Source organism: Oncorhynchus mykiss, chromosome 6 (genome assembly GCF_057628025.1).
Source record: "Oncorhynchus mykiss isolate SJ-2025 chromosome 6, ASM5762802v1, whole genome shotgun sequence".
In the NCBI taxonomy this organism is placed as follows: Eukaryota; Metazoa; Chordata; class Actinopteri; order Salmoniformes; family Salmonidae; genus Oncorhynchus; species Oncorhynchus mykiss.
In genome coordinates, this window is record NC_143027.1 from 82529935 (window position 1) to 82542353 (window position 12419).

At 45.0% G+C, this 12419-nt stretch overlaps 1 protein-coding gene across 2 annotated transcripts in view; it reads right to left on the reverse strand.

The window, feature by feature from the left end:
- Nucleotides 1-5592: 5592 nt before the first annotated feature.
- Nucleotides 5593-12419, reverse strand: part of LOC110526985 (basonuclin 1) — a 30316-nt gene continuing 23489 nt past the window's right edge. For both annotated transcript variants that reach the window (XM_090239367.1, XM_090239368.1), the window contains 2 exons: nucleotides 9645-11764; nucleotides 5593-9296 (listed from right to left, as the gene is read on the reverse strand). In XM_090239367.1, coding sequence (XP_090095493.1) covers nucleotides 8498-9296; nucleotides 9645-11764 — 2919 coding nt within the window. In that variant the 3' untranslated portion in view covers nucleotides 5593-8497. The remainder of the gene's footprint in view (nucleotides 9297-9644; nucleotides 11765-12419) is intronic.

Below are 12419 nucleotides of genomic sequence, written 5' to 3' on the forward strand. Positions count from 1 at the left end.
ACACAGATCCATAAAGAATTCAAAAACAAACCCGATTTTGATAAACTCCCGCAGTGAAATACCACAGTGTGCCATCACAGCAGCAAGATTTGTGACCTGTTGCTTCAAGAAAAGGTCAACCAGTGAAGAACAAACACCATTGTAAATACAACCCATATTTATGCTTATTTATTTTCCCTTTTGTACTTTAACCATTTGTACATCGTTACAACACTGTGTGTGTATATATATATATATATATATATATATATATATATATATATAATATGACATTTGTAATGTCTTTATTCTTTTGTAACTTCTGAGTGTAATGTTTACTGTTAATTTTTATTGTTTATTTCACTTGTGTATATTATCTACTTCACTTGCTTTGGCAATGTTAACAGATGTTTCCCATGCCAATAAAGCCCCTTGAATTGAATTGAGAGATAGAGGACTCATCTTTGTATCTGTGCCATTATAGCGTCTGTGAAAGAATGGGCTGTCTTGATTTTATAGTACTCAGGTTTCTTCTTCTTCATTTGCTGATTGCGCCCAACTCATAGGAATCCCCACCCATTTGACTAATTCAAAATGTTCGAAGCCCTAAATGGTAATGGCCATGTTAAAACAAGTTATATCAATGATGAATCCTCTATCTATCTCTATGACAACAGGCACAATTTTGATATAAAGTTTTTTTTTTTAAAGTTGCCGAAATGCCACGTGCGTCAACTTATATCAGTGCTTTCCTCGTAACAACCTAACCATAACAAAACGTATATTTGATCAAATAAGCCATACATAGCTAAATATTATATTTTCTTTTAACCAAATTCGTCACTCTCTCATTGACCCCACATACAAAAATTTCTCATTTTGTGGGTTTATTTTTCGTGGACAGATTTTGGGAAGAGTAAAATCTCTCATGTCTCCTCTTCCTCTCTAGCATAATCCTGGACCAACCCTGGAAGTGTTGTTTAGTCCATAAACTAGGTGTAAACTATGACTGTGAAAACAGCTCCAAATATTTACGCAACATGCAACAATTTCCACAATTTTACAGAGTAACCGTTCATAAATCAATTCATTAGGCCCTAATCTATGAATTACACATGACTGGGTAGGGGCCCAGCCAGTCAGAATGAGTTCTTCCCCACAAAAGGGCTTTATTACAGACAGAAATACTCCTCAGATTCATCAGCTGTCTCAGACGATCATGCTGTTTAATCATCTTCTTGACCTGTCATGTGGATGGATTATCTTGGTGAAGGAGAAATGCTCACTAACAGGGATGTAAACAAATTTGTGCACAAAAATATAGAGAAATAATATTTTTGTGCGTATGGAACATTTCTGGAGTCTTTTATTTCAGCTCATGAAACATGGGACCAACACTTTACATGTTGCGTTTATATTTTTCTTCAGTATAATTATCACATTAAGCCTCACACATGTACGGTGTATCACGTTCAATATTTTTTTTCATGGTTTATACTTGATGATTTAATCAAATAATTAGTTCCATGTTGTGTATGGTACATATATGAAGACTTAAATTAGTAAAGTATTTTGGGAAGGCTCTTGGTAGGCTATAAACTGGTTAAGGTTATCATACTGGAAAGTGGAAATAATAAAAGATAAAAATAAAGAAAATAACTTCAAAGGTGTTTTAATCAGTTTGGGTTGAAAATGATTTTCCTCAAAATACGTGTTAACATTTGGATCAGGTGTTGTTACATAATAATACATAGAATTATAGGACCTCTATAGTGACAGTCTGATAAGGGTTGTCATTATAAAAAATAATAGAACATTATGTCATTTGGTGATTATCATTGTAAAGCCATTTTCACAAAGAAGAAAGTATTTTACCTTAAAAAAAAGGTTATTACTATATGACCTCTATTCAAACAGATCGTTATTTGTTTTGTTTTTCGCAGCTATACCCCCTTTTATACATATTAGTGCATAACTGGCAAACTGGGAAGGGTGGGAAGTGGGGTTGCTTTTCATCCACAATTTGCAATTCAAACTAGGTTGGTGCTAAACCTTATGGAGTTGTTAAAGGTATCAAATCATTTCTGGGTAACAATTAAGTACCTTACTGTGATTGTCTTCAATTAAAATGATTTCAAAAATAAACAAAAATAGCTTCTTAGGAAAGAGCAATTTCCCAAGCAAGAATTTAGCTATGACTGTCTGGGAGTGGTCTGAGTGGGGAGGGGAAAACTGAAAACGAGCTGTTATTGGCAGAGATGTTTGGAACTCTCTTCATTGCTGGTCTATTAACTAATTTACCACCTGGTGATGTCACCAGGCAGGTCAAAACACCATCCCACCAAAACATGCTGACATTTCATTTCTTACACAACCAGGGAATTTTCATAATTTTCAAAATTTCACAGTATTATTCCAATCTCATAGTGTGGAAATATCTCAAACGGTGTTTTTAGTGGTCAAAATGTGCCATGTTTTTTACCCCCTACCCCTTTCAAATATACTAAAAAGGTTACATTCATTTTTTAAAATATTTTTTGGGGCATTACATGTTTTTATTTGCTACATACAATATTGGCCTACTTACTCCTAATACACAAGTTTTAGAATCCCTTATCTAAAAACACTATCAATGTCTGACATTGAATTGTTGTCTTTTTACTCTCACTGTTCTGCTGTAGGCCTTGAATAGAGGACAGAGAATATGGTGCTATCCCTGAGACAGAGTGGGTGATGTAAGTTGTCCAGCACTCCAAAATGTTCCTTCTTCCTGTCTCCCCACGCCTCCCCAGACTAGAGTATTAGTCGGAACAAAAGTCATCTGCTGTCCATCTGGCTGCAGTGCCGGGGCGGTAATACCCCTCATATTCAACAGCTTCCCAAGCCCCTGTGGACAATCAATTTTACCCTCTGCCTCACCCTCCTCCTTTCTCCCCCTCTCCCTGCCTTCCTCCCACTCTCCCTTCCCTCCTCCACCTCCCGTCTCCCCTTCTCCCTGCACTCCTCCATAGCCCAAGACTGTGAGGTGGGATCTAATGTCAGTGCCCCCAGAAAATCCCCCCCCCCCCCTCTGGAACATGTGAGGCTCAAAAGCAGCAGCAGTGCTCATGAGGGTCTGTTGTTACAGTGGTTGGACTCATAGTGGTGTAGTAGGCTATAGAGCTGAAGAGAGAAGGGAGAAGACTAGAATCTAATCACAGGAGGCTGCTGAACGGCTCGTAATACTGTCCGGAACATAGAAACCACGTGATGTATTTGATACCTTTCCACTTATTCCGCTCCAGCCATTACCACGAGCCTGTCCTCCCCAATTAAGATGCCACCAACCTCCTATGAATCTAATGTAGAAAAAAATATGTTGATTTGGTAAACAACAGTTATCTGTAGTTGTCAGTCATGCATACTATTAACCTTTTTTCTTCTAATAAATCATTATTTGGGAACATACTTCTCTTTGTGGATATGGTTTCTGCTGCAGTTGTTCCTAAACTTATTTTGTGCCATGATTCATCACCTGAAGCTGATGCACAATTTTCATTCCAACCTCAAGATAAACAGAACAATGTTTCTAGCTATACCGCCTAACCTTCGCTTGCGACTCAGTAGGAATTGGCTGCGATCCACCAGTGGGTTACATCCCACCAGTTGGGAACACAGGATACCAGAAACAAAGATTCCTCCTCAGGCTATGTAGCCAACAAATATTACTCCATCACCACTTAACAAGTTGGATACAAATGTTTAAATTCTGCTGTGAACAGTGTGTGGAGTGAAATGAACAAGTGATCCACCTCCTACAAGGTTTTCTATGGTTAGTGTCGCCTACATACAGTGCACTGAGGGGACGGAAATAACCGTCGCACCCCCTTTGAGTGGTACTACATTCCCACACCAGCAATAAAGGATCGAGGCACTTGTCGGAACTGGGCTTTTCAGCAGCAGCCAAGTGGTAATGGCCAGCTCTGTGTAAAACATGTAAATGGAAGCTGTGGGTTGACTGAAAATGAAAAGTTACGCAATCAGCGCTTTCGTCCTCTGTTTTGCAGCATTAGTTTTAACGTACACTTTGTTTCGTTGCGCAACAGATTCATCCCCCTCACCTCGGGGTGTGGACGTACCGGAACTACTCCTACCACCATAACTACTCCTACCACCAGAACTACTCCTACAATCAGAACTACTCCTACCACCAGAACTACTCCTACAATCAGAACTACTCACCAGAACTACTCCTACCACCTAAACTATGCCTACCACCAGAACTACTCACCAGAACTAACTACTCCTACCACCAGAACTACTCCTACCACCAGAACTACTCCTACAATCAGAACTACTCCTACCAACAGAACTACTCCTACAATCAGAACTATTCACCAGAACTACTCCTACCACCTAAACTACGCCTACCACCAGAACTACTCACCAGAACTAACTACTCCTACCACCAGAACTACTCCTACCACCAGAACTACTCCTACAATTAGAACTACTCACCAGAACTACTCTTACCACCTAAACTACGCCTACCACCAGAACTACTCACCAGAACTAACTACTCCTACCACCAGAACTACTCCTACCACCGGAACTACTCCTACAATCAGCACTATTCCTACCATCAGAACTACTCCTACCATCAGAAATACTCCTACCGCAAGAACTACTCCTACCATCAGAACTACTCCTACCATCAGAACCATTCCTACCACCTGAACTACTCCTACCATCAGAACTACTCCTACCATCAGAACCATTCCTACCACCAGAACTATTACTCCTACCACCAGAACTACTCCTACCATCGCTGGTCCATTTCTGTCTACAGCCTCTGACAATGGCTACCTGCCACCCCGAGTTAAGGTTAGGTTAAACATCCCATTTTAAATAGATCAATTGTAGAAATGGGCGTGGTTTATGACTTTGTGGCTGTTGTAACTAGTGAAGACCCCTCAATCAATAACAACACACTGCACGGTGACCTCACAACAGTGATTATTTTTTTTATTTGACCTTTTATTTAACTAGGCAAGTCAGTTAAGAACAAATTAGTGCCATTATGTCCCAAATGTCACTCTATTCCCTATATAGTGCACTACTTTTGAGCAGGACACATAGGGCTCTGCTCAAAGTAGTGCACTATGTAGGGAAAAGAATGCTATTTGGGGCACATTCAGTGTTCTACCTGGTATGGAACACTAGTAGGCCTTAGGAGATAGACGGGGCACAAAACGGGAGAAAACGCTTTGAAACAGAAGAGGTCCAACAAGAACACTCATTTCATTTGTACCTTTTCAAAGCGTTTTCTGTTTCTTGCCTACTGAACATCATTCTACTATGCAGTCATTTCTATTATGTAGTTATGTATAAAACAATTACTCCTGTAAATGTAGCTTTTATAAAATTGAGGATGAAGTAGTGTTTTGTAATTCCCAGCACCACAAAGAGAAGACAATGTAATAACTGTGTGTTAATATTACTAGATATTGGCACTGAAAATATTGTGTATAAAGCAGATTCATATTTTGTTACAGGTGGCTAATCGTATGATATTATTTACTTTAAGAAAACGAAATAGATAAATATTATATATGAAATGAGACCAAAGCGTGCTAACAGATATGGCTTTTTATTGAGTAGGAACGAATATTGTAACATTAAATCAAAAAACACATGGTTTATTTTTACAAATCCATACAACTTCACAAAGAAATGTATATTTTATCTAGTTCAATGTAATTAAATACATAAGGTCAAATATACACTGAGTGTACAAAACATTGTGACAGACTGACCAGGTGAATCGAGGTGAAAGCTATGATCCCTTATTGATGTCACTTGTTAAATCCATTTTAATCAGTGTAGATGAAGGGGAGGAGACAGGATAAAGAAGGATTTTTAAGCCTTGAGACAATCGATTGTCTCGAGACATAGGTTGTCTATATGTGCCATTCAGAGGGTGAATAGGCGAGACAAAACATTTAAGTGCCTTTGAGCAGTGTATGGTGGTATGTGCCAAGCGCACCGGTTTGAGTGTCAAGAACTCCATGCTGATGGGTTTTTCACGCTCAACAGTTTCCCGTGTGTATCAAGAAGGGTCAACACCCCGAAGGACATCCAGCCAACTTGACACAACTGTGGTAAGTATTGGAGCCAACATGGGCCAGCATCCATGTGGAATGCTTGACACCTTGTAGAGTCCATGCCCGACAGATTGAGGCTGTTCTGAGGGCAAATGGGGGGGGTGAAACTCAATATTAGGAAGGTTTTTTAATGTTTGTACACTTGGTGTATATGCAGAATACCTAAACCAAAAAACTATTGTGAAATAATACAAGAACGTAACTTTGGACATCTTTTTCCTCCCAATAAACATCTCTTAGGATGCAGAATGAGTCTAGTAGAATTAGCATATTTGATACATTATGTGTTTTTTTTATTTTTAGATTACAAATGACTCTATTCACAAAATATACAATTCAATAATTATTTAGGTACCATATGTTTTGAAGGGTGTGTGGACATTGGGCCCTGGCTACTTATCTTTCAGTTAGGTTTTGTTTTTCTCAGTGTTTGACTTGTTCACAGTACAATATCATATGATCCAACTCTTGGAGACAATGACCGTCTGTCTGTCTGTATGTCTAGAATGATGCCCTCACCCACTCTAGTGCACAAGATGTGAGCAGATTTTAGTACAAAAGACCATGAAAATATATAAAAGTTCTTCCAATAAATGTTTTCTTCCAAGAGTTGTAATAGCTTTTTAAGAGCCCAAGTCTGAATACTGACTTTTCTGTGATGCATTTTCAGATAAGAGCGTCAAGAGAAGGCTGTTTTAATACTGCAAGCCTCAAATATACGGTGTCCATATTAGGACAGCCTCAATCTCGGCCCAACACTGAGGCTATCCTAATAGGGACACTGTACTGCATGAGGCGGTTGGATTCGTTTGCACCTCGGGACTGAGAAATCTTTGGTCAACGTTATCACGCTAGCATAATGCAACATCCAGAAACAGCAACGATAGGAGAGGAACAGAACCACACATACAACATCAAACAATAACTTATATCCATCAAGTTCACAATACTTAGAAAACTTTTTTTTTTAAACAAAGATCTTTACAGACCACAGTCCAAAGAAACGAACGTACGCCACACCTCTAGAATGTTACAGACGCTTTTGATTGGAACGATACGTGTAAACTCACAGGGAAAGTCGACGATAACTACCAAGAAGAACACCGAAAATATTTAACTTGTTATAGTTGATAACCAGTGGTGTAAAGTACTTACGTAAAAATACTTTAAAGTACTACTTAAGTAGTTTTCTTTGGGGGGGGGGGGGGGGATCTGTACCTTACTATTTATATTTTTGACAACTTTTACTTTTAATTCACTACATTCCTAAAGAAAAAAAAAAGTACTTTTTACTCCATACATTTTCCCTGACACCCAAAAGTACTTGTTCAATTTTGAATGCTTAGCAGGACAGGAAAATGGTCCAATTCACGCACTTATCAAGAGAACATCCCTGGTCATCCCTACTGCCTCTGATCTGGCGCTCTCTAAACACAAATGCTTAGTTTGCAAGTTATGTCTGAGCTTTGGAGTGTGCCCCTGGCTATCCGTACATTTTAAAAACAAATGGTGACCCCTGGTTTGCTTAATATAAAGAATTTGAAATTATTTATACTTTTACATTTACTTTTGATATTTAAGTATATTTAAAACCAAATACTTTTACTCAAGTAGTATTTGGGTGACTCACTCGAGTCATTTTCTATGAAGGTATCTTTACTTTTTCCACCACTGTTGATGACTGGAGATAAGTGTCACTTGAACAGTATGTGATTTAGAAACTGGCAGGTGATCCTAAACTGGATGCGAGTAAATTATACTAGACTGTAAGGCAAACTATTTAGAATTAGTGCATAGAAATAAAAGAGCTAGAGAGAGGGGTTGAGATGCACAACGTTTTAAAAAATGATGCATGATTTTTAAGTGTTTTAAATCAGGACAAAAATTAATGATGGGAAAATGACTTGTCAATTTCGTGTCCAAAATAAATTGTTGTTTTTCTACATGTACCATCAATAAATATCAATTTAAAATAACATATTTAAAAAATGTTGGCAGGGGAAAGGAAACATAATTAGTTGAAAATGAGTGTCCAAGGAATGGAATGCAGAAGGTCTTCATGTGTACCTCAGAACAATTTCAGGTTGCTGAACTTGATATACCTGGAGAAATCCACTCAACATTCAGGGAGATATACTGTCCTGTAACATTTGCACAAAAAAAGCAGATACAATCTGCCATAACAAAGAAAAATACAGCTGGATTCCACAATCCCAAGCTCACTACAGACATTGCCCCCTAAAAAACAATGGATTTTTTTTCAAAAAGTGCTAACCTGTTAGCCTGCTAGCCTGTTCTGGTGTCAAATAAACAAAGACTAAAGATTACAGTGAGAGTGAATCAGGGTCTGTGTGAGCTGAAGCTCGGGCAAGGCCCTACTCCTGGTCTAGAGTGGTGCCGCCGCCACTGCCAGTCAGGTTGCGGTGCAGGTTGGGGTTCTGGCTGTGTCTATTGCGGCTCCGTACTGACGAGAACGTGGTGTCGCAGCCTGGGACTTTACACTTGTGCAGCAGGCGCAGGTGGACAGTCTTGTAGTGGGCTCTGAAAGTCCCCTTGTTGCTGTATACCTTCTGGCACACGTGGCAGGTAATGGGTGAGCCACCTCCGCCCCCCTGCGGCCCCATCTGTCCTCCCCCCCCACAGCCCAGGGTCCTGTCCCCGCCCAAACTTAATCCTTCCCCAACGGGGACTCCTAGACCAATCCCGTCGCAGCTTTCCCCATCGCTGTCTTCCTCCATCGGCAGAGGCTCCTCCTCTAGCCCCTCCCCTTCCTCGCTGCCTGCCCCATCCGAGTCCCAGGAGGAAGGGGCGCTGCCGCCCCCACGAGGAGGTACAGACGATGACGTACTTAGGTCCAGTACCGCCCCCTCCTCCACCCCTCCTCCTCCTTCCAGTTCCTCTCCTGCATTCTCCCCTGTCCTTTCGTCGGCCATCTTGCTCATGGGGAAGACCAGGCCCATGCGGTTGTGTCCTCTGAAGATGACGGACGTCTGGCTGCCTGTGTCTCTCTGGAGCTCTCTATCCCTCTGGAGGTCTCTCAGGTCCTGGCGGTAGTCCAGGCTGACAGGGTCTTTGTCCCTGCAGAGGGAGGCTGGGGAGTAGAGGGAGCGGGGTGATGGGCTATACAGGTCTTTGGTCAACAGCTTGTGGTGGAGGTTGAGGTTGGAGCTGTGCCTGAAAGACACAAAATGTAGGAAAGGTTGTTCCTTGGTTGGCGTTTTTTCAAAGGTACCTTTAGCAATTGTTCTATCTTTAATTGACTATTCATCTCTGTTAAATAAGTCTGTAACTGACGTATATGTGGTTGCTGCCAGTTTGGTGTGGTTTTATTAGATCATCTGAAAAGACTAACCAACCATAACAAAATACTAACCATAACACTTCAACAGAACCTCTGACATCGTATGCTTAAATATCCTATATTGTGCTAGAGAATGACAAATCCCTTTCATAAATCGCTGACAGACTATACAACTAAATGACAGACTATTAACTGACTGATGTGTGTTTGTTCTCTCTCACCTGTCTCTGCTCCTGCGGGAGGGGAAGGCAGCGTTGCAGCCAGCCACCGTGCACATGTGCATCTCCTTCAGGTGCACGTTGCGGTAGTGCATCTTCACACTGTACTGGTTGTTGAACGTCTTGCTGCAGATCTCACAGTGGTGTGGAAGGTCATCCCTGTCCAGTGGCCCCTCCTGAGAGTCCATACGAGACTGCAGGAGGCTAGAGTTGGTGTATTCTTCCATACAGCCCTCTGGTTCATCCTTCCCTCTGTCGCCTAGTCTGAACACACCGCCGTTGGTCAGTCGGTGGTCCATGTCGTCGCACGGCTTGTCTTGGTGCCGGGAGGTTGGTTGGTTGCCTTCCTCTCCCTCTGTCTCTGTGTGGTCTCTGCTCAGAGAGAGGCTGTGGTTCTCTCTGTGGTTGAGTTTTCCATCATAGGGGGATGAGGCGCAGGTGATCATACCTGTCTCTGCCTGCCGGGATCCCTCTTCTTTTTCTTCTTCATCCTCCTCTTGTTCCCTGCCTCCACACACATCTCTCTCCGGGCTGTGGGACCTTGGCCGCTTCACCTCCTCCCTCTCTCCTCTCTCCTCTCTTTCCCTCTCCCTCTCTACACCCATCTGTCTCGTACACAAATCCCCCCCTCCTCCTACCCCTCTCTCACACTCCTCCTTGTCCCTGCCCTGTATAGGGCTCATGTCCTCTGAACCGCTGTCCTCCCCCATCCTTCCCTCCCTCTCTACCGCTTCCTTCTCGATCTTGATGGGCATGCTCGACTTCCGCGACTTCTTCTTGGGCACAGGGTCAATGATGGCACCGCAGGCGTCTGGGGCGGTGATGGAGGTAGGTTTGAGGGGAAGCGAGGAGGAGAGGACGGTGAGGGAGGGGAGGTGTTGGCCGGGGCTGTTGGCCAGCTCGGCAGGGGTCACCAGGCTCCGGTAGAAAGGCAGCACAGGCTGCACTGTCTTCAGGTTGGGGAAGAGGATGCCGTGGCCCAGGTGCCCCATGCTGGGGAAGGAGCTGCTGTGATGCAGCTTGGTGCTGCTGGTGGTGGAGTCCACATGACTCACCATGTAGCTGGCAACTGACTTCTGGCTGTCGGGGGACGAGGTCAGGGACACCGGGATGGATGAGTGGGGGTACTCAGACCGCGGTTTGTCGCTTGCCTCGGAGTCTTCGTCGGCCGAAAGGCTCCCGCCGCCTCGCAGGTCCTTGTCGCGGTTGTTGCGGTTCATGGGCATGTGCAGGCGCGGGTTGGGGTTGGCACTGTGGCGGTTGCGGCTGCGCAGCGAGCTGAACACCATGTTGCAGCCGTCGATGGTGCACTTGTGCTTGATCTTCAGGTGCACAGCGTTGTAGTGGATTTTCAGTGTGCCCTTGTCGTAGAAAGTCTTGTCGCACGCACTGCAGTACACACGGCCCTTCTTGAGGCTTCCTCCCCCGCCTCCCCCGTTCCGGTCCATGGATTGTTGGAGCTTGCTATCCGGGGACATCTGGGTAAAGTCAGAGTTCATCATGGAGGGTGTGCAGGGTGTGGAGCGGCCGTCCGAGTAGTTGTCACTGGTGGGGAAGTCCTCAGCCTCCATCTTGGGTGTGGCCGAGAGGCCGTCCATAGGGTTGTCTCCACCCCTGTCCAGGTCAGAGGTGAATGAGGCGGAGCTAGAGCCCACCAGGCTGTTCTCGGTGGGAGGCGGCCCGGGGAGGGGGAGGGCGTTGGGGTTCTCGTCCCCCCGTCTCTGCCCCTGCTCCATCTGCCCCCCTTGCTGCTGCAGCGCCCCCAGTGGCGACCCCAGGAGAGGCGCTGGCACGGAGCCCAACAATTGAAATGGTAGCATAAACGCCATACTATTAATAAAGTTCTCAAAGTGGTGCGCTTTGGACGAGCTCAGTTTCTCCACCTTGGGGGTCAGGATGTTGTTGGTGGTGGCAGTGCGCGGGGTGCTGCGCTCGATGAAGGTGCGGATGTCTGAGTTGGTGCGGGTGCTGGGGACCAGCACGGCCTGGCCCTCCTTGTCCTGCAGGGCCATCAGCTCCACAATGGACTTGGTCTCACCGAAGCGGAGGAACTGCTGCAGCGTAGCAATCTCCTCCTCGAACGTCATGATGGCCCAGCGGTCCAACACCTTCCCTGCTATGTCCTGGAGAGGGTGTGAGGGAGGGAGGGGGGAGAGGGGAGGGGGAGGAAAGGAGGGTGTGAGGGAGGGAGGGGGGGAGCGGGGAGGGGGAGGAAAGGAGGGTGTGGGGGAGGGAGGGGGGGAGAGGGAGGAAAGGAGGGTGTGAGGGAGGGAGGGGGGGAGAGCGGGGAGGGGGAGGAAAGGAGGGTGTGAGGGAGGGAGGGGGGAGAGCGGGGAGGGGGAGGAAAGGAGGGTGTGAGGGAGGGAGGGGGGGAGCGGGGAGGGGGAGGAAAGGAGGGTGTGGGGGAGGGAGGGGGGGAGAGGGAGGAAAGGAGGGTGTGAGGGAGGGAGGGGGGGAGAGCGGGGAGGGGGAGGAAAGGAGGGTGTGAGGGAGGGAGGGGGGAGAGCGGGGAGGGGGAGGAAAGGAGGGTGTGGGGGAGGGAGGGGGGGAGAGGGAGGAAAGGAGGGTGTTGGGGAGGGAGATGGGGGAGAGGGAGGAAAGGAGGGTGTGGGGGAGGGAGATGGGGGAGAGGGAGGAAAGGAGAGGGGGTGGGTGGAGTGCGGGGGAGGGGGGAAAAGAGTGAGAGAGCGAGGAAGCGATTGATATGCAGAGAAAGAGAGAGAGCATTTCATCATTAGCATTATACATCTGTATTAAGCTCTATTCCTGTATATTCAC